General features: G+C 50.0%; 2 protein-coding genes and 3 gene segments (V, D, J or C); 4 read left to right on the forward strand and 1 right to left on the reverse strand.

Moving 5' to 3' along the window:
- LOC119843929 (immunoglobulin lambda-1 light chain-like) overlaps nt 1-26,688 on the forward strand; it is a 258,916-nt gene that overhangs the window by 6,491 nt on the left and 225,737 nt on the right. The gene's annotated exons all lie outside the window — the stretch shown is intronic.
- On the forward strand, nt 4,447-4,998 carry LOC119843831. The segment is given in 2 exon segments: nt 4,447-4,530; nt 4,649-4,998. Coding segments are annotated over 2 exon segments (396 nt in total).
- The window catches only part of LOC119843930 (immunoglobulin lambda-1 light chain-like), a 236,188-nt gene continuing 217,899 nt past the window's right edge, over nt 8,400-26,688 (forward strand). Inside the window, exons 1-2 of one of the 3 annotated variants that reach the window (XM_043497757.1) lie at nt 8,400-8,548; nt 8,652-8,973. In XM_043497757.1, coding sequence (XP_043353692.1) covers nt 8,500-8,548; nt 8,652-8,973 — 371 coding nt within the window. In that variant the 5' untranslated portion in view covers nt 8,400-8,499. Of the gene's footprint in view, nt 8,549-8,651; nt 8,974-20,975; nt 21,127-21,238; nt 21,564-26,688 lie in introns of those variants that run through there. The other 2 variants (XM_043497756.1, XM_038373963.2) reach the window with 2 other exon arrangements.
- LOC119843832 lies at nt 15,069-15,639 on the forward strand. The segment is given in 2 exon segments: nt 15,069-15,160; nt 15,299-15,639. Coding segments are annotated over 2 exon segments (372 nt in total).
- On the reverse strand, nt 23,264-24,149 carry LOC122456747. The segment is given in 2 exon segments: nt 23,264-23,933; nt 24,078-24,149. Coding segments are annotated over 2 exon segments (549 nt in total).

Genomic DNA, 26,688 nt, shown 5'->3' on the forward strand with positions numbered 1-26,688 from the left:
AGGATTGCCAGTAGGGTTCCAGGAGCAACCAGGAGTTCCCTGGTTCTCCCCCACGACTTGTGGGCCTTGCTCTGTGGCAATGGGTGCTGAAATCCCCCTCAGAAGAGCTAAGTCAGCCCAAGAGCCGCTAAGGGTCCTGCCAGCCACTGGCTCGGTTAAAGAGCAGCTAAGATGTCAGATGAAACACAAAAAGAAAAGGAGGACTTGTGGCACCTTAGAGACTACCAAATTTATTTGAGCATAAGCTTTCGTGAGCTACAGCTCACTTCATCGGAATGCATCCGATGAAGTGAGCTGTAGCTCACGAAAGCTTATGCTCAAATAAATTTGTTAGTCTAAGGTGCCACAAGTCCTCCTTTTCTTTTTGCAAATACAGATTAACACGGCTGCTACTCTGAAACCTGTCAAGATGAAACAGAGGCTCCCCACCCTCCTTGACCCCACTCACCGCATCAGAAACGGCCCTTTACTGCTTCAAGGCCACGTGCTCTGTGTCTGATTCTCCCGGGGGATCTCAGAGACCTGGGGCGTATCTGGAGGCTGGGGCTTGCAGCCAGGCCTGGGTTCGTTCCCTTGCCGAGCTGCCTCAGCCTGGCCACTCAGAATATTGGGATGCTGCTCTAACTGCCTGGCCCTTGAGGTCTGACTGACACCTAGAGTTCCCTTGACTCTGCCTCGTAGAATAATTCCAGGCTACACTGACCCTGCCGTGGTTTGCAGGGCTCATTTACATAGTGGGTTGCCCCTGCCCCACAGCTACAGGTTCTAAAGCAGCCACCGGGGGGGTTACGAAGTCAGCACTAGGCTGCAAACCAGCAGAAGCCCAGCTACTGAGCCAGGCTCTTTCTCTTCTCTCTCCATCCCCTCCTGGCACCATGGCCCAATTTGCTCTGGCTCTCTGCCTCTTGGGGCTTTCCCTGGCAAGTGATTATGCTAGGAATTCGGAGGACACACACCAAGTACAGCATGAATTTGGCTGTGGTCACTTCTAACATGTCTGTCTGTTTCTCACAGCTGTTGGTGGCCTATTTACTCAGCCGGCCTCTGAGACTGCGTCCCCAGGATACACTGTCAGACTTTCCTGCACCAGGAGCCGTGGGACCAGCATCAGTGGCTACTACATAAGCTGGCTGCAGCAGAGGGCAGGGAACCCCCCCGAGATACCTGCTCTATTACAAAGACAAATCTGCCAACGGGCTGGGGGCTGGGGTCTCTGACCGATTCTCAGCTTCCAAAGATGCCTCCACTAACACCTGCCATTTAATCATCACCGGGGCCCAAGCAAAGGACGAGGCGGATTGTTACTGTCTCACGTTGAGTGCTGCCGTGGCTCACAGTGCGACAGGCAGATAGGGAACTGAGACTGAGTCCTTCCAGCACCACGGGTCCTCACTAGGCTCATCCCTGTGTGTGAGAACCCGCAGGCTCCTCTCAGGAAGGCAGCAGAGGCCGGATTTGCCCATGGGCATCAGGCGCAGTGTGGTACACTGTGGTGAGGGAGCTGTATGGGCCTTTGCCTCCATGAGATCTGCAGAAAGGCCTCCTGGCAGGTTCTGCCTTGATTTCACCCCTGCAGTGCCCTGGAGCACAGCAATGGGGAAGGGCTGGTCTGTTTTTCCAATAATGCAGCAGCAGGGAGAAGCAGAGCCGCTGGTGATGGTGCCAAGTGCAGCTCCCAAAAGATTGACCCCTGCCCTTGCAACGAAAGTGTCCCTGATCACAAAGGCACCGTACCTGCAAAGAGGATAATGCCACGGAGTGAGGAAATCTGGTCTGTCCCCTCCTGAGAAGGAGACAAAGGAGTATGAAAAGAAAGAGGTAGGCGACAGACGGCCAGGTGGACAGCATGAGTGTGTGTGTGATGGGCCATGCCAGTGCAGTGTCAGAACATTACAGCCAAACAGAGGCAGAAATCAATGTCTGCCCCATTCCAGAGCATGAGAACAATCGCCCAAGTCTTACTCCCCAAGTCCCAAAGCTTCTATTACATTACCCAGCGCAGTACATACTCCCTCCCTAGAGGGCAACAGAGCTCTGAAATGCCAAGAAATGAAAGATGACCGCTATGGACCGGTCCCAGTGTGCTGTGGAATGGGACCCCTGATGCTTGAGGGAGAGCAAAGATCTTGGTTCTTGGTGGATGGAGTGAAAACAATGTTAACAGCTTTGCTAAAAGAAATAAAGGCTGTTCCTGCTCAGTGGGGCAGGCAGGCCTGTGAGCAATGGAGGCCTGTGGTTATATCCCTAGTCCAGCTCCCACTGCTCAGCCATCACAGAGTCCCAGCGGCCGCGATGGGAGAACCCGAAAGCAGCTTGGTGTGGAAAAAACATGGAGCTATTCAGAGACTTACTGAAACATCAGGAGCAGTCGAGGTCTCCCCTCCTGTAGCCCTCAGACATCCCCGCTCTGGGGGATTGATCCTCTGCTTCTCTGTGAGTTTGTTTGTGGTGGTGGTTAAATGGTAGAAGGAAATCCCTATCCTGGAGCAGGGACTGAGCTGATTTAATTTAGATTCCACATGGCCTGTCAGTGGGGATGAATCTGTCCTTGCTGAGCCCCCATAGGGGGCTGGCAGAGAGAAGGCTCTGTGGCAGTTGGGTGTGTGAGCAGGGGGCCAGTGAGGCAGGGAGTCGGGTCCGCTAAGGTGGGGGGGGAGTATGTTATGCTATAATACAAATCATCATCAGTAAAGACTTGTCGTTTCTATATACAGTGATTCTCATTTCAGCCGGTAATTAGCATTCATGGGTGGCATTAGATTCTGAAATCAAGTCAGGTGTGGAGGGGAATATCCTGCATTTCCATTGTAAACTGGTTCTGTGATCTGCTGAAATGAAAAGCACATCCGCTATCTTTGTGTTTCATATTCTTTGTGCGGTGCAATGGAGAAGCAGGCAGGATGCGGGGAATAAGGGCGATTCAGATGGGTGACTATTTAAATGATCCACTAATTCACGCCAATAAAGTGACTCCATTGAGCCCTCCTATCTCATGTGCATTAACAAGCCAATGGAAGTGTGGCAGTTTGAAGCCAGGGGAACAATATAGACATTCTTTGTGGGTTGTTATAGGACTGGATTAAATACCCTTTCAGCTGCACAGGTCAGGTGCACATAAATCCTCTTGTGGCACCTTAGAGACTAACAAATTTATTTGAGCATAAGCTTTCGTGAGCTACAGCTCACTGCATCCGATGAAGTGACCTGTAGCTCACGAAAGCTTATGCTCAAATAAATTTTAGTCTCTAAGGTGCCACAAGTCCTCCTTTTCTTTTTGCGAATGCAGACTAACATGGCTGCTACTCTGAAATAAATCCTCTTGGAAATTACCAGGGCAGGCTGGGTGGAGGGTGAGAAATCTCTTTCTGTTGGGTGCAGTCTAGCAGATTGGTGAGTAGCACAAAGCGATAACTGCTGGTAATAAATGGTGAGAGCAGCAGTAATGAACACTGAATAACTTCAAGGTCCCCAAGACACCAGTAGGAAGCAGATAAGGTGGCCCAGAATCATTGCAAATGGGAACTTCATCAATAGCAACATAACTTTCCTCCCAAACCCCTGTGTTGCCTGATGCCCCATATGTATGGAGCTTTCCCAGGAAGATGAAGTTCTGTGTTACAGACAAGCCAGCTGTGTGAGGAGGGGGTTGAATCCAGCCAGGAATGGGCATGAAGGTCAGATGTTTGTACCACCAAGCTGCCTTCCATGCAGAGCCTGATCTCTCAGCAGATCCCCACCCTGCAAAGTGACCAGTGCACTCTTGCTGTTGTCTGTGAGATTTCACTCGGGATGAGAGATGCCTGCAGCCCAAACCCCAGCTGTGTGTACCAGCCTCCCCTTGGCTAGAAGGCTGGGCCTGCACCCTTGGCCAGCAATGGAGCCTGATGGAAAGGGATGCTAATGCAGCTGTTTTCTGCAGCTGCCTCTCAGGAGCACTGTTCTGCTGTTTCCTGTCAGGGTCTGAGAGCTAAAGGCTTTTTCTCTGCCCTCAATTGCCCCCTCTCCTCCTCCTGGGAGAAAGAGCAGCCAGCACTTCAGCATGGGGATGTGGAACTGGAAGAGAGGCTGCCACCTGATGCACCAGGCATAGACGTGTGCCGGGGTCTCCCTCGCGCTGCACAAAGGACAGTTGTCGGGCGAGTTGGGAACTGCGCCCGGTACAAAGCCAGGCTCGTGGCTCTGCAAAGGAGCTGCCAGCTGATCTCCCTGGCGGGCTGTGAAACCAGAGTAGAGGAAGGGCTGGCCCACCAGGGCTCCTCGCCCTCCTCAGGTGGCAGCAGGTGCCACTTAGTGTCGGGGCATGACACAAGGGTTAGGAGAACTTTGCCCTTCTCCAGTGGGCTGCAGTGCCTTCAGCAGCCAATGAGCAGGGAGCAGCTTTGCATGAAGGGGCCGTTCTCCAGTGCTGGGGGTATAAGAGAGAATTGGAGGGTTCCTGCCAGAGACCCGTTTGCCTCAGGAAGCCGAGCTCATCTGGATCCACTATGGCCTGGGCCCCTCTGCTCCTCACGCTGCTCACTTATTGCTCAGGTAGGGAAGAAAGATGCACTTGATTCTCTCTGCTCTGAGATGTTGGCAGCAGCTCAGCCCCTCTCACCAGTTTCACACAGGCAGAGCCACATTTCAGTTCTTTTCTATCTCGTTCCAGGTTCCAGCTTGCAGCCTGTGCTGACTCAGACGCCCTCGGTGTCCGTGTCCCCCGAAGAGAATGTGAGACTGGCCTGCACCATGCCCTCAGGGTACAGCATCAGCAGCTACAGGGTGCAATGGTACCAGCAGAAGTTGGGCAGCGCCCCACGGTTTGTGTACCACTGTTACACAAGCAGTGACCAGGGCAGGGGCACAGGGATCCCAGCGCGGTTCAACGTCTCTCCTCAGTCCTCCAACAGCCTCTGGAATTTAGTCATCGCTGGGGTCCAAGCAGAGGATGATGCTGATTATTATTGTGCCACATGTGATGGTAGAAGTAACGCTCATCACAGCGATACAGTGAGATAGAGAACTGAGACCAAAACTCTCCATCCCAGCCTGTCCGCCTGTGCCCACATGAGGGTCAGACCATGAACTCCCTAGAGACACCGTCACAGACAATAGAGAGAGAGACAAGCTGACAAACACAGAGAGATGCCTTTGATCATTCCTTGGGGAGTCACTGTCCCCTGCACCCAGGCATTGTCTGCCTCCACTGCGCTGGGGCCTGCTTCACACTGATCTTCACATTGCCCCCCTTCTCTTGCAAACCCTATTGAGTGAGGGGCAGGTAGACGGTGACCCAGGTTGGTTTGAAGTGCTGGGGCTATGTGAGTTGTAACTCAGCTCTTTACAGAAAGCTATCTGAGAGTGCAATCAGTGAGTGGGGGAAGGGAATCTTTCACATGTGGCTACAATCTAGTGCACTGGCAGGTGCTATGAAATGATAGCTAAATCATTGGCAATCACCACAAGGACCCACGAGCCATGGAGAAGCCAATTTAAAAATGCCTCTACATCTCAGCAATTTCCTTCCATAGCCTCCCAGAAACCTGGTGCCCTGTCTATACAGCTCTCCCTGCATTCCCAATGTTCTGTGTTACGGAACATGTTATAACTATAATCCAAGCTTCGTAAAGTATGTAAAGGACATTTTAGTACTATTATTAACGAATGTCTTGTTATTTTAAGTAAGAACATACAGTCATTGAGCCCAGTATCCTGTCTTCTGACAGTGGCCAGTCCCAGAAGCTTAACGGGAAATTAACAGAACAGACAAATATCAAGTGATCTCTCCCATCGCCCAGTTTCAGCTTCTAGCAGTCAGAGGTTTAGGAGCACCCAGACCATGGGATGGCATCCCTGACTGTCTTAGCTAATAGGCATTGATGGACCTAGCCTCCAGGAACTGATCTAATTTCTAGTTTGAACCCAATTATCCTTTTGGCCTTCACAATATCCCCGGCAATGAGTTCCACAGGTTGACTGTGCGTTGTATGAAGAAGTACTTCCTTGTGTTTGTCTTAAACCTACTGCCTATTAGTTTCATTGGGTGACCCCTGGTTGTTGTGTTATGTGAAGGGGTAAATAACATTTCCTTATTCACTTTCTCCACACCATTCCTGATTTTATTGATCTCTATCATATCGCCCCTTAGTCATCTTCTTTTGTAAGCTGAACAGTCCCAGTCTCCTTGCAGAAGCTGTTCCATACCCTGAAGCATTTTTTGTTGCCTTTCTCAGCACCTTGTCCAACTCTAATGTAGGTTTTTTCTAGATGGAGTTAAGTAGTTATACCAACATAAATTGGAACTGTAGACCAAGCCTAAATCCAGCATGATCCATCTCATCCAGCAAACCTGCCAACAGTGAAGGGCTCAATGTCCCTAAAGTACCAACAGCAAGAGACTGAGAGACAATAATTGCAGCCAAGGGCTCTTTCAAAATTCTGGAAATAGCTAAAGATCCAAGGCAGTGGGGATGAGAGAAGAGTCTTGGCCTTGTCTGTATTTGGGGTGGGCAGGGGCAGCCTCAATCCAGATCCAGCCATGAGGAATTCTGTGTAAATCCACTATATTCATGGTATGATTGGGAAGCACAAACCCTTTGGACCTACGGAGACCATCATTTCCTTATGACAGTTTTAACCGCCACCTTCAAAGTCAGAGGAGGTTTTAACATGAGCACTTCACTGGACAGCTCCCCTCTCTCCTCATCCCTTCAATGTGAGCTCCAAGGCCTTTTCCTCCCGAACGAGGATGGGATGATGCTGGAGCAGAAAGCAGAATCCAGGACGGTGATTTGTATCCTGGCCTCCCTAGAGGTGTCTGTAGAGCACAATACACCAAGAGAGCTCACTGCTGGGGAGAGCTGGCTGAGCAGAGGGGGATTTGTCTGGGGTAACAAACGTGTAGGGGGAGGAGAGAACTGGGGCTGCAAGGGACAGAGGCTCGAGTGGGAGGCTGAGAGAGCTTGGGGATGTTGTCCTTTATGTTTCCTTCATACTGCACCTTACACTTGGATCAGCCGCTTTCCCATTTGTGTACACCAAGCAGCTTCCTTCTCCTTCATACGGCTGCCAACGACTCACAGGTTCAGTGAAAAATTCCAGCCGTAAAACCCACCCGGCCCTGTGTGTTGTTCTGTTTCACCTTTGCTCTCTTGCACTGCCTCAAGCTCCAGGCTGCAGCCTGTTTGGGGCAGGACTGTGTCCTTTGTTTGATAGATATCACTATTCTCTGACGTCAGGTACACCAGCAGCACTATGTGAACAAAACTAATAATACTTTAGTATGTATATAATTATGTTTCCTGCCTGCCCTTTCTTTGCCCATCCCCTATGATTTTCTGCTGAAACAAAATATGAAAAGGGCCACTTTTCTCTGTGAGGCCTTTGTTTGTGCATGTGCAATGTATCACACGCCATCATTTGGACACATATTTCTGAACACTATCATTTACACACACAAGTGATCGGATTTCCTCAGATATGTCCAAATATTATGAAAACTGGGTTTGCAAAGATCATGCACAACTAGTGAGTACACACAGAAACTGGACTGAGTCCACTTTAATCTGGCCATTAAGAAAACAGAATCAGAAGAAGTTCTCAGAGTAGCAGCCGTGTTAGTCTGTATTCGCAAAAAGAAAAGGAGTACTTGTGGCACCTTAGAGACTAACAAATTTATTAGAGCATAAGCTTTCGTGAGCTACAGCTCACTTCATCGGATGCATTCGATGAAGTGAGCTGTAGCTCACGAAAGCTTATGCTCTAATAAATTTGTTAGTCTCTAAGGTGCCACAAGTACTCCTTTTCTTTTTTCTTAGAAGAAGTTCTGTGAAGCATGTTATCTAATTTGTATCCAATACTAAGCACAAGGCAGCAGGAACTAAGTCAGTTATATCTCAACAACTGGACTCTCCCTGGGGAACCTCTGTGGTATGAGGAATGTAAACTTGTGCATGCCGACCAATGCACAAATGGACCAGGTGCACAGGCAGGAAAGTGCGGTGAAGAAGGGAAATACAATACTGCTTCCGATCACTAGATGGGGCGATTGTATTAGTCTGGTGGCTAAGACCTCAAAAACGAGTGATGAAGGAGAAGTGATGAAATTCTCTGTCGGAGCTGGTGGCTGGGCTCGGGCTCAGCGTGGGCTTTCTCAGGTTGGCTGGGGTTCTTTAGTATACCCTAGGGTTGGGCTTTGGAAGACAAATCCATAATTTTCCCCTTGCAAATTCTCTTACTGCTGGGAGAAGAAGGGCCAGCAGCAGAGTGATTAATGGGCAGAAAAAGTCAAGTGTGCTAAATACTGATGACAAGATGTCTCTGAGCAGTCTGGCAGTCGGAGAGGACCACAGCACATTTGCATTCTGGCTTACCCCAGCCTGGCCCCCAGGGCTCATTTGCATGTGGCCTACCCCTTAGGGCTCCAAAAGCTGCTACAGGATTTCATAAAGGCAGGAACCAGTTGAACCCCAAGGGCAGAGTTGGCTTCTTCTCTCCCTCTGTCCATCTCCTCCCTGCACCATGGCCCTGTGCGCTCTGCCTCTCTGTCTCCTGGGGCTGTTCCTGGCAGGTAATTCCCAACCAGGATGACTTTTGGGTGCAGGTAAATGAACTAAGTAGGGGTTTAGCACAAGCCGTGCAGCACTAACAGATCTGAGTTTTATCTCTGGCAGGTTCTTGTGCCCAGCACGTGGTGACGCAGCCGCCCTCAGTGTCAGCATCTTCGGGGCAGACAGTGAAACTGTCATGCAGCGTCAGTGGAGGATACAGCATCAGTAGCTATGGAGTGAGGTGGTACCAACAGACCCCTGGGAATCCTCCCAGATACCTGCTCTATTATTACAGTGATTCTAGCACGGGCAGGGGCTCTGGGGTCCCGGACCGGTTCTCTGGCTCTGCCTCCGGCAGTATTGGCTACTTAACCATCTCTGGGCTCCAAGCCGAGGATGACGCTGATTATTACTGTGTGACTTGGGACAGCAGCGCTAAGATGCTCACAGTGGTGTAATAAGAGAGGGAACCGAGACAAAATCCTTTCACATTTCACTGGCCAACCCCGAGCAAGATGCTGAGGAAGAGCTTTGAGGCTAGTGGGGCAGAGCTGTGCCCAGAGAGAGGTTTCCTTGGCCGTGTTGTACCCGGCCTTTGTTTAAGGGATTGCTTTTCCCTCACACTAGATTCCCCCTCCTCCTATACTAATCTCCTGGCACTGCATTGGGGGTGGGGACTGCCCGCAGACTGGGAGCTCTGGGATCCTCTGCACAGAGGGGCTGTTCTAGCGTCCAGGGCAGGCTGAGGACTGTCATGTTCTCTACAACCTCCCCATCTCCTACTACACGGGCCACATGTTCACACCTCCACCCCCTGCACTTCTAGAAGTGACCCAGGCTTATCTGAATCCGATATGCGCCACAGGAGAGCTGTGAAATCACCTGTGTCCGTAGAGGTCTGGTGCCAGTCAGCCCGTCAGTGACAGGAAGGGTTTGGTAGCCAGCATCTGAATAGCCCAATCTCACACAGAGTGAACCCAGTCACTTGGATTCTGTACTATCCTGAGGGCCCAGAGGGGCCTGATCCAAGATGGCTGCTATTCCGTGTTCCCATCTCCACCAGAGACTAAATCCAGCATAATCCATCTCATCCAACGAATGTGTCAGCAGGGAATGGCCCAGTATCCCTAGAATACCGACAGCAGGAGTCTCTGAGAGAATAACTCCAGCCAAGGGCTCCTTATAACAGTTGAAAATAGCAAAAATCCAAGGCAGTGGAGGACAGGGGAGAGGAGTCTCGGCCATGTCTGTGTGTGATGGGGGGTGGGTGCAACCTCAGTCCAGATCCATCCATGTGGTATTCTGTGTAAATCCATTATATGAATCATATCATGGGGCTGCACACACCCTCCGGATAGGGAAGGTTTACATTTGAGCACTTGGCTGGGCAGCTCCACTCTCCCCTCATCCCTGCGATGTGAGCCCCAAAGCCTTCTGCTCCCTAAAACTAATAGGGTGTCACTGGGCAGGAAGAGGAACCAGGACAGGTAGATGACCTGGAACTCAGTGATTTGTATCCTGGCCTCCCTAGAGATGGTTGCAGAGCACAATACACCATCTCCCTTCTCCCTGAGCCCAGCCATGGCAGAGCAGGCCACCAGCTCAGCAGTGATACATCGCTGTGTGCAGGATTTACACACCATCAAATCAGGATCACAGAGCAAGTGCAGCATGGGGCCCAGGGCCCCATCGCTGTGAGGCGGCACATGGGGCAGTTTGTAGCTCCCCAAATGGAGGTCAAGTCCAAAGCCATCAGGGCAGTAGTCCGGGCAGATAAGAATGATAAATCCTCAGCAGGGTGCTCCCCTGCCCCATTCATCTTGAAATCACCACCCACTGTTTCCCTAACACACTCTGCACATATATTCCAGTGCTGAGCACTTCCCCCCAGCATTGAGTGCCCCCAGCTGGCCTGGTCACGGAGTCTGAAGCCTGTTCGGGGTGCGGGAGAGGTGACTCACTGCATCTCAGCCCTGCAAATTGCTCGCCCCAGGCAAGAGGATGAATAGATTGTTGCAGGCTGTATTGTGGGTGTTAAATTGTAAAAGGAAAATCCCCGTCCTGGAGCAGGGACTGAGCTGCTTTCATTTAGATTCCACATGGCCTGTCAGTGGGGATGAACCCGCATTTGCTGAGCTGACAGAAGTCAGCTGATAGGGGGTGGGTTTAAGGCTCTGAAAAGTGCTGCGAGTTTCCCCAAAGGGAGAGGCTGGCGCGAGAATCAGCAGCAATTGAACTGCAGGGCCAGGCTCCTTCCTTTGTCCATCTCCTCCCTGCACGGGGCCCAGTCTGCTCCGATTCTCTGCCTGTGGGGGCTTTTCCTGGCAGGTCCAGTACTGGCCTCGGTTCAAAAACCCAGTTCTCTGTGGAGCAGGGTTGGTGAGCCGTGTTTGTGTTTTCTCTCAGTTGGCAGCATTGACTCGGCCGAGCCCTGTGCTGGTGTCCCCAGCAGAAACTGTTAGATGGGCTTGCGCCATAAGTGGTGACAGCATCCCTGGCTATCCCCATCTCTTTGCTTCAGCGGAGATTTAAGAACCTCCAGAATAGCTGCTCTGTTACAAAGATGACTCTCACCAGGCCCTGTCTCAGGGTCCCTGATCAGTTCTCTGCTTCCAAAAACTCTTCAGTGACCCCTGCAATCTACCAGTCTCTGGGGCCCACGCAGAAGATGATGCTGATTATGACTCTCTGGCACTGAGGGGGGGAGTAACACTGTGCCACAGCTTCCTGAGACCAAAACTCCACCGGATCCATGTAGGTAGCGGGAAGTGAGACCAAAACCCTGCAGGATCCCACGAAGGCTGCTGTTCCCTTCGGAGACATACGCCACTTGCTTCCTAGTGCTCACAGCCCCCTCAGAATTCATCACCTTGAAGGACAAAGCCTGCAACCTTGAGGGATGGTCACCCTGAGGCCTTCCCCTCTGCCAGTTTCTCCTGCCTGAGGTAGCCTGAGCGACTAGGGACAACTCCAGAGAGCAGAGCCGCAGTTAGGGCTGTTGCGTCTCTCTCACTGTCTAGAGATTCTCTTACGAACCCGCCCCCCATGGTAACTGAGCGCCTCTCATTGTGTTGTGTCACTTGTCCCTGCAGAGGGACCCCTTGGAACGAGCCCCTCTTTAGAAATCTGTGCTTTGCACCACTTACAGCAATGCAAAAGGGGAAATTACAGAGCCTGGCTCAGACAGTTTTGCTCCGCCTGCAGCTGCAGGAGCATCTGGTCGTGGGAGGCTGCATTCTGTGGGGTGGCTGTAGAGGAGGGGCTCCCCTAGGTTCCAGTGCACAGCTCTCTTTCCAAGGCAAATTGGGAGCTGAAATCCTGTCAGCCACAGCAAAGACCTAACCATTCTGCCCCAGAGCTAATCCGTGCAAGGAGAGGTCACTGCAGTCAGGGGCGGGGGACAGAGCTGCGTTTCTGTCCCTAGTAACTCTCCATTCTGCTCTAAGCCACTAAAACCAGCAGAATGTGATGCAACCACTGAAGTGAGCTGTAGCTCACTAAAGCTTATGCTCAAATAAATTTGTTAGTCTCTAAGGTGCCACAAGTCCTCCTTTTCTTTTTTGCGAATACAGACTAACACGGCTGCTACTCTGAAGCAGAGTGTGACTGTGACTCCAGCTTGGGCACCTGGAAACCCAAGTCAGTTATTTTTCTGCAGCGGGACTCCTCCCATGGGAGACCATGTGACCTAATGCATGTTGACTTGGGCAAACGGAGAGAGCAGGACACCGTGGTGAACAAGAGGGGTGATTTCGGTCTGACTCCACTGGATGGGGCTCGTGTATGCTTTATCTTCCTGACGCCGCCAGTAGCCATGTTTCTTCTCCCTTGGAGCTGGAGGCAGGGGCCAGGGCAAAACCGGGCTTTATCTGTTTGCTGGGATAACTTAGTGCTCAGTGGATGCTGTGTGCAGGAGGGGAAAAGGCTGAAGAGGAGGCCACTCCCCGAGGCAACCTTTCTCCTCTATCCCACCTGCTATTTTTGAGCCCTAGCCCAAGCTGCAACTTCAAAGCGCTGTGTATACAGCTGGTTTTAAAGCATTAGCCTGAGTTCGGTTAGCCCGAGTCTGTCCAAATGCTGGGTAGACATACTGAATAAGACTCTGTTTTGCTCAACTTCAATGCTTCCTGCCGCTGACACTGGGCACAGAGACCATTCAGCGTTCCTCTGCTCCTCGCCCACAACTCCCATTCCCTGCCTCACTGCAGCCACCTGAGAGAGAGATGGAGGTTCTCACCAGGCAGGTCGCAGAGGGAGAGACAGGGAGGAGACAGGGAGCTTGGAACTGGAATCACAGCCACATCCAAACTCTGCTAGCGTGCTCTGTGGCAGGATCGGATCTCATCGGTGCTTAATTTGTGCCAGGTCTTGCCAGGGCTCAGCCCTGGTGCCTCTGGGCTTGGCATTCATAGCCCCAGCGCCTCTGGGCTCGGCAGTTTGTAGCCCCGGCGCCTCTGGGCTTGGCAGTTCATAGCCCCGGTGCCTCTGGGCTCGGCAGTTTGTAGCCCCGGTGCCTCTGGGCTTGGCAGTTCATAACCCCAGCGCCTCTGGGCTTGGCAGTTCATAACCCCGGCACCTGTGGGCTCTGCAGTTCATAGCCCCGGCATCTCTGGGCTCGGCAGTTCATAGCCCCGGCGCTTCTGGGCTTGCTACGTCAGTTATGAAAGTAAAAAAATTGCTTGAGCCCTGGCACCTCTGTCATCACAAATGAAGCACTGAATCTGAAATTCTGGGTCAGGCTCAGGCCCATCTGCACATGCACCCTCACTAGGGCCGAGAACCAGTCATGCCAGGGCTTCGAACAGGGGCTCTAATAGTGCACAGATGGGCCACACACCATGGTCAGCTTCTGGCCCAGTGGGCTGCTGATAAATGTCCAAGTGCTCTGAGGGACTCCAGTAAATGAAACCTGTCCACCGACGTACCGCCCGAACCTGGGTGATGCTGAGGGCCTCCCGGAGGGCCGAGCACCCTCGTCCCCCACCTGAAGCCAGTGAGAACCGGGGATGTTCCACACGTCACCAGGTCAGGCCCACAAGCCCTGCTGGTCTGAGACGAGGGCTGGGGGGGAGCAGCAGCCCATACTGGGGCAGAAGGACACACACTGCGGCAGAGCAAGGCACAGAAGACGGATGCGACGCATGTGGCCGTGTAACTGAACACAGACATCATCAGTCTGTTCTCTGAGCTGTGCACCATTAAACATGGACTCCCTGCTGTTGCCATGGCAGTGGTGCACTAGCAGCCCTTTTGTGTTCCAGTTGTAGAGGGTAGCGTTGTGTACGCTCGCTCACTCTCGAGTGCGTGCGATTTCTCCCGGAGACTTGTCATTTGTTCTTTTTTTGCTATTTTCCTTGAAATAAGTCGTCTAGACAGCCAAATACATGTTTGGCTTTGTGTGTGTGTGTGTGGAAACGTCACAGCAGCCAGCGCGAGAGCCCCAGAATAATCCAAACTGGCTCCAAAGTGAGAACAGAACAGGAGCAACCCGGTGAGACTGGCCGACTGCAGCCGAGAATGGAGGAAATCAGATCATTACAGCTCGGCTTCCCGTCTTTGGACATGGGTCACCCTTAGCAGAGCTGAACACGTCACTGGGCTCAGGGAGGTACTGCTCAGGGGAAGGCAGTGTGAGGATCATCCCTTCTGTATTGCATCACAAACTCACTCATCAGCAAACCTAGGGTACCAATGTGTGCAGTGGCTCTCAACCTTTCCAGGCTGCTGTACCCTTTCAGGAGTCTGATTTGTCTTGATTACCCCAAGTGTCATCTCACTTAAAAACTACTTGCTAACAAAATCAATCATAAAAATACACAAGTGTCACAGCACACTAGTACTAAAAAAATGCCCGACTTTCTCATTTTACCATGTAATTATAAAATAAATCAATTGGATTATATAAATCTTGTACTTACATTTCAGTTTATCGTATATAGAGCAGTATAACCGTCATTGTCTGTATAAAATTTTAGTTTGTACTGACTTTGCTAGTGCTTTTTGTGTAGCTTGTTGTAAAACTAGGCAAATATCTAGATGAGTTGATGTACCCCTGGTTGAGAACCACTGACATATGGGACTGGGAATAGCACTGAAACTGAGGGGAGAGGGGACTAGGCAGGGCTTCTCCTAATCCAGCAGATTTTTGGAAAAAGAAAAGGAGTACTTGTGGCACCTTAGAGACTAACAAATTTATTAGAGCATAAGCTTTCGTGAGCTACAGCTCACTTCAGCATCCGATGAAGTGAGCTGTAGCTCACGAAAGCTTATGCTCTAATAAATTTGTTAGTCTCTAAGGTGCCACAAGTACTCCTTTTCTTTTTGCGAATACAGATTTTTGGAGTTTCTTAGTATTTTCCCTCATATAGCTCATTACTTTACAGTCACAGCAAATGTAAGAAATATCCCCTGGGTGACTCTGCCCTGTCTTGGGGCGACGCAGGTGCCCAGAGCAGCAGCCAGTGAGCAGGAAGCAGATTTGCATGATAGGGCCATTCTCCAGTGATGGGGGTTTAAGAGAGAATCGGAGGGTCCCAGTCACAGACCCCGTTTGCCTCAGGAAGCCAAGCTCGTCTGGATCCCCACCATGGCCTGGGCCCCTCTGCTCCTTGCGCTGCTCACGTACCGCTCAGGTGAGAGAGGGGCCCATGGCGCTAGGGCAGCCCTTGACTGGGTTTGAACTTCCCTTCCCCCTCCCTCTCGGGAATTTCACACAAATGTGTCATGCCGCAGGGCGGGTCTCATGGCTTTGTTTGTATTGTGCTTTCCAGGTGCCAGCTCCCAGTACGCAGTGACTCAGGAGCCCTCCTTGTTGGTGTCTCCTGGAGGGACTGTCAAACTCTCCTGTAGCTTGAGCATCGTATCTGACATCACCAGCGAATACCCGTACTGGATCCAGCAGCGGCGGGGCGGGGTGCCTCGCCTCCTCATCTACAATGCTAACGTGAAAGTGTCAGGGACCCCCGAGCGGTTCTCTGGGTCCAGTTCCGGTAACATGGCCTATTTAACCATCAGTGGGGCCCTGGCGGAGGACGACGCTGATTATTACTGCCTCACTCACCACTATCAAAGAGGGGCTTTTAAGGCTACCCAGTGAGACACTCAGATGGGGAACTGAGACCCAAACCTGCCTCCCCTCTGCTCTGCTCTGTAGTCTGTGCCCTGCTGGGACCTGCCCAGGTTGCAGTTTGGCCTCAGACATCCCCCTGCAGCCTGAGCAATCCTCAGGGGGTTTGTGCCCCTCACTCCCTGCAAGGGGGCAGGCGGGGGTGTGCGTGTGTCGGGGAAAGACAGCTCCTCTCCCTCCCTCCTCCCGCACTCTGACCCGGTGGGGGGGGGGGCAGAGCTTGAGCTGTGCACTTGGCCTCCTCTCCTAGTTTGGGACTGACCAGCTTGCCCTCCAGTCAAACCAGTCTGGGCAACTTATCCCCCATCTCCGTTCGGGGGTGACGTCCTTTTCTACCTGTGTGACGAAGTGGAACTGTTCTTAATGTTTCCTCTGAATAGTCTGGGGGTGCCTCAGTTTCCCCTATGCAGTTCTTAAGTATCTAGGGGGTGGGATAAGGGTGTATGATCATTGCAGAGCCCTAGAGTGCAGGTGTGTGCAGGGGTCTGGACACAGAAAATGGCCGACACCCTTTTTCATGGCTACTGATGTCCTGTGCCCTTCCCCCCTCCAAGGTGAGAGCTAAAGGGTTGGAGAACAAAGGAATCCGGTGACCAGGAAAGGGACAAAGCCCAGAGGAGGAGGGGCAGGAGAGAGTTTCAATTTGGGGCTGGCTGGGGACATGGAGTGAAGTGCAGACGCGGTTGTCTGGCTCACTGTCCCCCAAAATGGACCCAGCTGAGGGGTCCTATTCTCTGCACCTACAAGCTCTGATTTAAACCATGTTCCTGTCATCTAATAAACTTCTGTTTTACTGGCTGGCTGAGAGTCACGTCTGACTGCGGAGTTGGGGTGAGGACCCTCTGGCTTCCCCTGGAGCCCACCTGGGTGGACTCGCACAGAGGGGCAGAGGATGCTGAATGCTCCAAGGTCAGACCCAGGAAGGTGGAAGTTGTGTGAGCTGTGTGTCCTGAAGACAGTCTGCTCACAGAAAGGAGACTTCCCCAGAGTCCTGACTGGCTTCGTAGGGAGCAGTTCCAGAACATCGCCCGGGGACTCCATGACACCCTCTGAGAGTCCATCAGCTGCTTCACCAACCTCCTGCCAGCCTGCCCCATGGAGAGAGGGGTGGGACAGCAGGGGTTTGGGAGGAGTCTGTCCCTGTCCCAGGAGGTAAAGTGCATCACATGGGGCAGGATCCTCTGGTCAGACATGTGGCTTCCAGTGGTCTGATTTGGCCAAGTTCTGGTAGAGAAAACAGGACTCATGTCCATGCAGCGGTTTGTGTGACAGGACAATGCTCCTCTCTGCAGAATCTCCCACATTCCCCCGGAGTGGTGCACGATACGCACGAGTGCAGAGGAATTCCTCATCCCACAGGGGCTCTCCCAGCAGTAGTGGGGCTTTGTGCACAGTTGTGCCCCAGAACTGAGTAGAGTCTGTCAGACCATGTGCTGATGACACTCAGTGGGGTTTAGAGGTGTTCTTAACTGGGGAAAGCCAGCGACAAAGCACCGGATCCATTGTTGTGAGAGGAGGGGATCAGTCACTTCTAAGGGAGCTCTTGGACAGTGTCAGCTCAAACCACTCCGTCTGTGCACTGACAGTCTTCATAGCTAAAAGAAAAGGAGTACTTGTGGCACCTTAGAGACTAACAAATTTATTAGAGCATAAGCTTTCGTGAGCTACAGCTCACTTCATCGGATGCATTCGATGAAGTGAGCTGTAGCTCACGAAAGCTTATGCTCGAATAAATTTGTTAGTCTCTAAGGTGCCACAAGTACTCCTTTTCTTTTTGCGAATACAGACTAACACGGCTGCTACTATGAAACCAGTCTTCATAGCTATTGACCTGTATCCAATCTGCCTTTTTAAAGGGGCGGTGGAGAGGCTTGTGGGGCAGCAGCACTGGCCATACCTGGGGAGAGTTAAAACCCTCTCCCTCAGCAGGGAATCTTCAACAGGTGTCTGGCTTCACTGCACTGATTCCTGGGGAGCCCAGTCAGGAGCTGGATTCAGCTGGAGCTAAGTGCTCATTACTGGGGAAACCAGGCACTATAAGAAGGGGGAGCAGGGGAGAGTCACTCTGTTATGAGGGTTAGGCTGAGTTAGGGGCCCCTGTGTATTCTGGGATGAAGGAGAGCTAGAACAGTATAGAGCCCTTTGGCTTGTTTTAGTGGGGTTAGCTCTCTGATCTCAGAGGTGAGGCTGTCCCCTATGCCAGAGCTTGGCTTACCTGACCTGTCAAGTATGTATGAGATGATCCATTTTAGGGCTAAACCCACACAGGAGCAATCTCAAATAGGTAACTGAATGAGCAGGTTTTTTGAGTTCACAGACAGGAACATTCAGACACCATAGTGAGTGAAAATTTCAAGATGATGAGTTTACTCTAGTTCTGGTCTAGTTCCAGCTGCTAGTAGCTGAGCCCAGAGCAGGGGCTGCTGCTCTCCAACTCTGTGTTTTATTTATAAGTTGGTGATTTGGCTTCTCCACCAATCATAACTTTCCTACAGGAGGCCTGTGGCTCCCTATTACATGGCATTAGCCTGCTAATAAAGTAATGCTCAAGGAGGAAGAGAATTTAGAACAGTGACCTATTCCATTCAGCTGATCCCAGTGTTTTCCTGGGGTTTAGCACCTTCTGTTTAAGATAAACAAACCACATTCCATAGGTGTGTGTTAAAAACAAATCTGTCCAAGCCCAGCACTCTCTTCTCCTGGAGGTGAATGGAGGGGGGAGAGAAGGTAAAATGATCTGCTGAGCTAAAGAAGCTTTGCTGCAACAGCCTCGGGGCAGAAAGAAAGGAGAATGGCATCAATGGTCAGTCACCTAACTTATTGCCGCCCCCATCCCCACTCTAATGGCAAACTTAGCAGAGCAGGTTACCCCCAGTGTTAACTTCCTTACTGTATGGGAAGCCCATGGGAATAGATGCTGTTCTCCTTGCATGCACCATACACTCCATGCCCTTGCAGTTGGCTTGCTCCTGGTTTCAAATCAAATTGCAGGATGCATATTGTCATGTGCTGGGATGGAGGCGCATAAACCTTGGGCTGAATTATTAGTTCATTGATCTAATGTCATTGCTTACGGTTCCTTTTTTTCCTGATTCAGTGAGATGAGCCCCATATTAACAATAAATAACATAGAAACAGTTTAATGAGATTTTTTTTCAGTCTGTCCTTAGGAATACAGTAGGATTAGTCAAAGTCTGTGATCAGTTCCCATAGGTGAAGTGGTTCTTATCTGAAGCACTGCTATGTTTAGGACTTTGATAAAAGAAAACTTATCGGACACATTATACAGATGAAATAAAAATAAAGGAGTGAAATCACTACAAAAAACAAAAAGATCAGTGTTGTCACCAACTCATGATTTTATTGCAAATCTCATGATATTTGGGGTTTTCCTTGAAGCCCGAGCTTCCTGAGACACATGATCACATGAGAATCTCAGCTTTTTTTTTTTAAATAACTTTCTAGCCCTCATGGTTGTGGAGAAAAGCTAGCAAACAGGAGCCCTACAGGCTCAGGAATCACAAGGCAAATGAAAAGCACCCCACATTTATTTTATTTAAAAATCTCATGATTTTTAAGCCAATTTCAGGATTTTTAATGTCTGACTCCTGATTTTTGAACACTTGCAGTTAGCAATACTGAAAGGTTCACATACTAAAAAGATTGTATTTGTGCAAGTCAGAAAAGTAATGAAAGCAGGTGTTAGAAGTTTCATAAACACAAGACACTACATCAAATAAGTAGGTTTGGAAGGATTTGATTTTTAGTGGTAAATGTCAATTTCACAGAATACACAAAAAACAACCAAAAATATTTCCACAAGTAATAATCAAATTTTACAGATAGGCAAAGCAAGAAAATGGTACTTGAGAACTTGTTAAGGTTTGGTTTAAGGATATGTATTGTGTGTATTTTGACACGTGGTGTTGATAATTTGTGTTTTAATGGTGATAAAGCTTTAGCATTTTGAATCTCAACATCTACTGTCATTGAATAATTGTTCTATGACCCACTGAGAATTTCCTGCAACTGTGAAAATTTAAATAGATAAACATAGAAAAAAAGTGTAAAAATAAACATTGATATTATCTGTCGAAATTATATTCAAAAATTGAATTGTGCCAAGGGTAATAATAAGTGTTGTCATAGGGGAAGTCAGAAATGCTGAAGCTGATGACAAAAACTGATGCGTAGTTATCATAAACACCAGTAAAGGTTGGCTCTGAAACCATCTATCCCCTTATCACACTGAAAAGTTGTTTTCTCTAAACTGAGCAAGTCACTTCACCTGCGGTATCAATGGAACGCAGCTGGAGTAACTCATAGTAACTGATGGATTTTCATTTTTGAAAGATCCCTCTCATTGCAGTAAAAATGCCCTGATCAGCAACATCTTGGTAATGTCAGAAACTTCCGAGATAATATCCATGTAATCCAGAATAAAAACCTCCGGGTAATGGCTGGGTAGATTCTGTTTCCAGCGCCATCCCAGAATGCTGAGATGTTGATACTGCCAGAGGTAGAACGTTGGCTTGTCTATTGTGCCAAGCCTTGAAACCCTAAAACATCCCTTTCCTGTGGCAGCAGGGCCCGGGCTGCTTTGTGGCTGGTCAGGGGCTCTTCCTCCTGCAACCCCCGAGGAGCTCATTAGCAAAGTGGTTATTAAGGGTGCCTGGAAATGTGTATGAAATGCAGAGAGGCCTCCAACACAGGCTTTTCATTTGACATCTGCAGAAGGGTGGCCACTTCTCCCTGCATGGCTCCGAGGGACAACTTACTTTGCTGCTCCTTGCCGGATAAGCTGAATAGCACCTGGTGCAGCTTCTTGATTGCCAGTTGATCATTCTCTGCTCTGTACAGACCATTAGACAGAGGCAGATAATGGCTTTCCCGAGCTCCTTCACAACTGCCCCTTCTCCATCCCATGTAGTGCAAGTTGCTGAGCTTCTGCGCTTGTGGGGGATAATGCAGGGAACCCACTGGAGACCAGAGCCACAAATAAACTCTGTCAGGGAATGACCCTTCCACACTGGAACAGATTATCCGCCCCACTGGGCCGGTGTCCTGCCTTCAGCAGCGACTCCAGTGATACAGGGTAAGGGGAATCCATTGTTCTCCCCTCCCTCTGTACAGTGCAACAAACCTACTGAACAGCCCAGGGGGAATCTGATGGAAACATTTTTCAAGGGTGTCCTCATGGGATGAAAATACCTGAGGCTGTCATCACTTACTCCTAGCCCAGCAACGCACCAACTGTCCCTGGCTGCCTGTGGGGTGGGTGCCAGTGAGCTGAGGATTACTTGGAGCCTATCAGAGGTGTCCAGATTTGCATCAGGATGTCTGCTCACATCACAGGGTTTAAGAAGCAAGTGGAGAAGGCACCACTGAATTCAGAGACGGCGCTGGCTGGGTGTACTGTTCCTAGGATGGCTTGGGTCACCACACTACTGGTTTTGGTAGCCTGTTGGGCAGGTAAATATAGCTGCATGCTTGATCTCAGAAGCTAGGTCAGGAAGTGTGCCCGGTGCATGGCACACCCACATTTATAGTCCCTTTGGTGACCTGTGCTTCTGTGTTGTTTCAGGTTCCAGCTACCAGTTAACTTTGACTCAGCCACTCACTATGTCAGTGACTCCAGGAGAAACTGCCCAACTCGCATGTGTTCTGAGCAGTGGATACAGCATCAGCAATGCCTACATACGCTGGTACCAGCAGAAGCAAGGGGAGAAACCAAGATACCTGCTTTATTACAAGGATGACTCTACCCAGCATAAAGGCTCTGGTGTCCCTGACCGGTTCACTGCCTCTAAAGACCCTTCCAGGAACGCCTGCTTTTTAACTATCAGCAGGGCTCAAGCGGAGGACGATGCTGATTACTATTGCTCAGACTGGGATGACAGAACTAACCGGTACACAGTGCTACAGCTGCGTAGAGAAGAGGAACAAAACCCCCTCTCACCCATAGTGACACAGTGCCTGGAGCCCATCTGCGTGTCTCTTGTTCCTATGAGATGGCCCAATGGATTGGATCCTGGCTAAATGTGATCTCCAATTCCTGTCAGTCCTCATTGCCTTTCAAAGCTGTGGGCTTTACTGACACAGCCTCACTGGCCTGATGCACAGACTGTGTTAAAGACCGTAAGGAAATCAAACCAGGGTACTAGAGATCACAGCCCCAAGGATACCAGCGGGAATCATTCCACAGTAGGCATGATGCTGTGATATTGGACCAGCCAAAGCTGTTTTTTGAAGAGCTCTTTTGACTAATGACTAGTATAGTTATTACACTTCTAGCTCCGATCATAGTTCTGCTGAGTTGCAGCTTAGACGGGACCATTGTGATCATCCAGCCTGACCTCCAGTGTGAGAGAGGCCACAGAATTTCATGCAGTAATTCCTGCCTCACGCCCAAAATATTTGGTGGAACTCGCCCATCTCTTTTAGAAAGACCCTGCTCAGGCTTCATGTACCACAGCCCTTTGTAATCTGCTCCAGTGCTTAATTACTGTGCATTTCATTTCCAGTTTGTATTTTTCTAACTACAGCTCCCAGACATTGGATCTTGTTCTGCCTTTGTCTGCTAGATTAAACAGCCCTGAATATCTGCTCTTCCACTGTGATCAAGTCACCTCTTAACCTTCTCTTTGACAAACTAAATAGTGAGAGAGAAAGTAAGTCAGCTGATGATTAGTGTTTTCCAGACCTTGAAATATTCAAGTAGCTCTTCTCTGAACCCTCTCTAACTTGTCAACGGCCTTTTAAAATTGCAGACCCCAGACCTGGACACACTGTTCCTGTCGTGGTCTCTTGAGTTACACAGCCAAGGGTAATCTCACCTTCCTTCCCCTACAGCACCCTCACAGATGCTAGTGTTGATGTTTCTATTTGCATGGAGTTGTCCTCCTGCAAATAGACAGATTGAGCCTACCTCTCGGGTGCTGAGGGCTCCCAACTCCCACTGACTTTCACCAGAGCTGCATGTGCTCAGCACTTCCCCAGATCGAGCCCAGGGGGTGCCCAAGCTCCACGTACTCCACATTTGTAAAGCAAAGCCAGTACACACAAGGGGACCTAAAGCTGCTGCCACTGGAGCAGGTGCAACTTTGCCCAGGTGCAACTTCTCTCCAGCTGGGCAGCAAAGTTCTAACTTGGTCTTTGTTCCTTTGAAACAATGCCAAGGCTGGGAGGCCAGTGGGCTCTGCTGCTTATTTCTTATGCCTGTTTGTAAAGATCATTGAATGCTTCGCTTTTGATTTTCAGAATAATCCTCAATATTCTTTAAAACATTCCTTTAGAAAGCCGTCCTTCCCCAGCAACCCTACAATACCAAACCAGTGTGAGCATTAAGGGATTGGATTTCCGGTTTTGCCCTTTAGTTGCCATGCAGGGCACATAGTATCTGGGCTCATGGAGCTTGGGTGGATGGGATGCTGCGGAGCATGACTAAGGGGATCATTGCTGTGGATTTTCCCTATGTGCCTGGGCCCTAAAGTGTGGGACCGTCTAATGGGGAACCATCCATATAAGGGATCACACTTTCCAAACCTGTGAAACAACACTGCCCACTAGCATGCAAATTTATCGTCTTTTATGACTGGGATAAATCATGCCACCTCCTGGTCTGTATAGAGTCTCTGAGGGCTTAGATTGTATGAGGTCTTGACTGCCCCTCAGTTGACCTCAGTCAAGCCCCAACTCTTGTGTCTCTAAACAGCCCTGGTGCTCTCAGCCTCACTCACTCTCAGACACACTTCCTGTTATTGCTTCGGTCACAGCTCAGAGGCCCAGCACTCTGCAGAGACCTGATTTGTACTGAAAAAGACATGGGCAGTGTCGTTTCACAGGTTTGGAAAGTGTGATCCCTTGTATGGGTACTTTAATCATGTTTTGACAGGAGTTACTGGGTGAAGTTCTATGGCCCATCTTGCAGAGGGAGCTTCTTGTATCACTTCCCCATCTGACTGTATCACTGTGCTGAATGCTCACAGCCCACACAGAGCAGTAATAATCAGCATCATCCTCCACCAGGGCCCCCGTGATGGTCAAGGACATGGTGTTACCCGATCTGGAGCCAGTGAAACGCTCTGGGATTGCCGATGGCCTGGTACTCGTGCTGTACATGATCAGTCGAGGAACATTCCCCAGTCTCTGTTGAACCCAGAACGGGTGGTTGTGATCAGTGAGGGCCCCACTGCTCAGGCTGCAGGAGAGAGTCACGGTCCCTCCAGGAGACACTAACTCGGACGCCTTCAGCGACTGGAGCTGCTGGGAACTGAAACCTAAAATGTGAAAAACAAGCTCATCAGAACTCCTCCTCGCATGGAGCAGAACCGACGTTCTCAGCGCTGCCTGCAGAGAGAGCAGTGCGACAGCTTGATATAAATTCTTATTTTGCTTCATTCACCAGATCAACCCCCCCTTACCAATGCAGTAAGTGAGCAGCGTGAGGAGCAGAGCGGCCCAGGCCATGATGGGAACCCAATGAGCTCGGCTTCCTGTAACTAACGGGTCTCTGGCTGGAACCCTCCGATTCTCTCTTAAACCCCCTGAAATGGAGAACGGCCCCTTCATGCAAATCTATGGCTCACTCCAAGGCTCCTGCCACTCCAGTCCTAGCTCTGTTGTAAGGGGGCAGAGCCAACCCAAGGGAGGTTGTTCCAATGGGCTGAGCGCACAGAGCAGGCAGAGTCCCGCTCTCTGCTCTCCCAATAACCCTGTGCGCTCTGATCACTCTGGCTTCAGTAAGACACATCGTGGGTTTGTTTGGATTAAGGTGGGCTATTATCAGCAGGAGAAAAAAACCTTTTGTAGTGATAATCAGGAGGGCCCATTTCAAACAGTTGACAAGAAGGTGTGAGTAACAGTAGAGGGAAAATTAGCAAGAGGAAATAGTTTTTAGTTAGTGTAATGACTCATCCACTCCCAGGCCTTAATAGTAATAGCCCACCTTAATCGATGGGTCTCGTTAAGAGTTGCTATGGCAACCCCCATTTTTTCATGTTCTCTGTGTGTATATATATATCTTCCTACTGTATTTTCCGCTGCATGCATCCGATGAAGTGAGCTGTAGCTCACGAAAGCTTATGCTCTAATAAATTTGTTAGTCTCTAAGGTGCCACAAGTACTCCTTCATCTCTACTATAAAACTGATCTCAGAACTGCACTCATGTCTCTATGCAAACTGGTCTTTTAACCAATACTCTCTCTCTTTTCTTTTGAAATACATTTTAATTAAGTTAATGAGAATTGGCTGTAAGCTGTATTGGCGTAAGATCTGAAACATTCATTAACCTGGGAGGTAATGTGTCCGATCCCTTCAGATTGGTAGAACTTTTTTATGATGAATAAGATTTTCAGTAATCCTCATCATTTTTGACTTGGATGTCCGGGTGGAGACCTAAGGCTGGGTTGCTTTAAGGAAACTCTGTTTTGGCTTCTGGGTAACCTGTAAGGTATTATAGAAGCTGTTTTGAGGCTAGTTTGGTGGATCTAAGTACTGGAAAGACCACCGACTTTGGGGATTGTCTGCCCCAGTCTTTGCAGTTTACCCTAATTGAGTAACCTCAGAGTGGCTCCTCTGGGACCCCGGTCACAAGGGGTTTATTAAAACTTCTGATAATTGGGTAGAGAAGAGGCGGAATTTGTCCATTCCTGTAATCTTGACTTCCACATATTGTCCCAGAGCTTCAGGGCTTGCTTAGGGCTCCTCAGTTTTGAGAGTAGAAACACTTTCATCCAGCAGATGCAACACTTGAAAATATCTGCAAAAACAGCCCCATGTGGATTCTATCCCCTAGCCCAGCAAGCAGTCAGTCATGGGGCCTTTCTTGCGTAGGATTCTCCATCACCCTGATTCCTCTGTCCCTTCACAGTCTGCGATGCCCACTCTCTCTAGGGAACAATGGGCTAGGCAATAGCACTGCTGAAAAGGATCTGGGGGCTATAGTGGATCAGCACAAACTGAATATCAGCCATTGTAAAAGAGGCAAATATTCTGGGGTGGATTAACAAGAGTTTCATATGTAAGACACATTGGCCAGCCCGTCACAACCTATGGGGTGTTTTTCTCTGTTCCTCATCCGATCGCATCATTGGGTTGAGCACCCCCAAACCAGGCTCGGATGGTTCTGATGAGGGAAATTTAAGCCGGGAGCATGGAGTAGGTTCCAGGGTGACTGAAGAGCTTCTCTTGGGTGCGTGAAATCTCTGCACAATGCTCTGGGCTCCTGTGATTGTTCTCCTGGGGACATGGTGCACAGGTGAGGACACCCCGCTAGACCAGGCTTTGCTGGCCCAAGGCTCTTCTCTGGGACGCAAAGGCCCATGGGAGCTGAGGCTAACATTTGTGGCAATTGTGTGCATGGTCTTGTTGTTGTAGGTACCAGTTCCCAGCTCATGGTGACTCAGCCGCTCTCAGTGGCAGAACCTCCAGGAACTAGGGTAAAGCTCTCCTGTGCTCTGAGCAGTGGGTAGAGCATCGGCAATGACAGGGTGCAAAGGTACCAGCAGAAGTTGGGCAGAGCCCCATGGTTTGTGTACCACTATTACACCAGCGGTGACCAGGGCAGGGGCACAGGGATCCCAGCGCGTCTCCCCTGACTCCTCCAACCACCTCTGGAATTTAGTCATCGCTGGGGTGCAGGCAGAGGATGAGGCTGATGATTACGGCTGTTCATGGGACAGTAAGCCGAAGGCCTATCAGAGCGAGACAGCCACCAGGGGAACTGAGATGAAAACCTCCAGCCTCTTGCACTGTGCCCTGCTCCAGCAGTAGGGTTTGAAGGAAGAATGGAAGAAATAAATGCCGAAGAAGTTATAGAGGCAGAGCAGGAGGAAGAATTCTGCCGGGGAAGGGGGCTTGTACCCTTGTATGGCTCAGACGATTCTCTGGTTCTGTCACAAAACCCTTGGCAAAGCAGGGCAGGGGAAGGTCACTGCTTTTGCTATTGAGATCACTTGTTCGCTGCCAGGGAAAAAGCTGCTCCTGGAAAGAGGGGAAGGAAAGAGACTGTCAAAGAAACACCTGTCTTCCTG

The sequence above is a fragment of the Dermochelys coriacea genome, chromosome 15 (assembly GCF_009764565.3).
Source record: "Dermochelys coriacea isolate rDerCor1 chromosome 15, rDerCor1.pri.v4, whole genome shotgun sequence".
Taxonomy (NCBI): Eukaryota; Metazoa; Chordata; order Testudines; family Dermochelyidae; genus Dermochelys; species Dermochelys coriacea.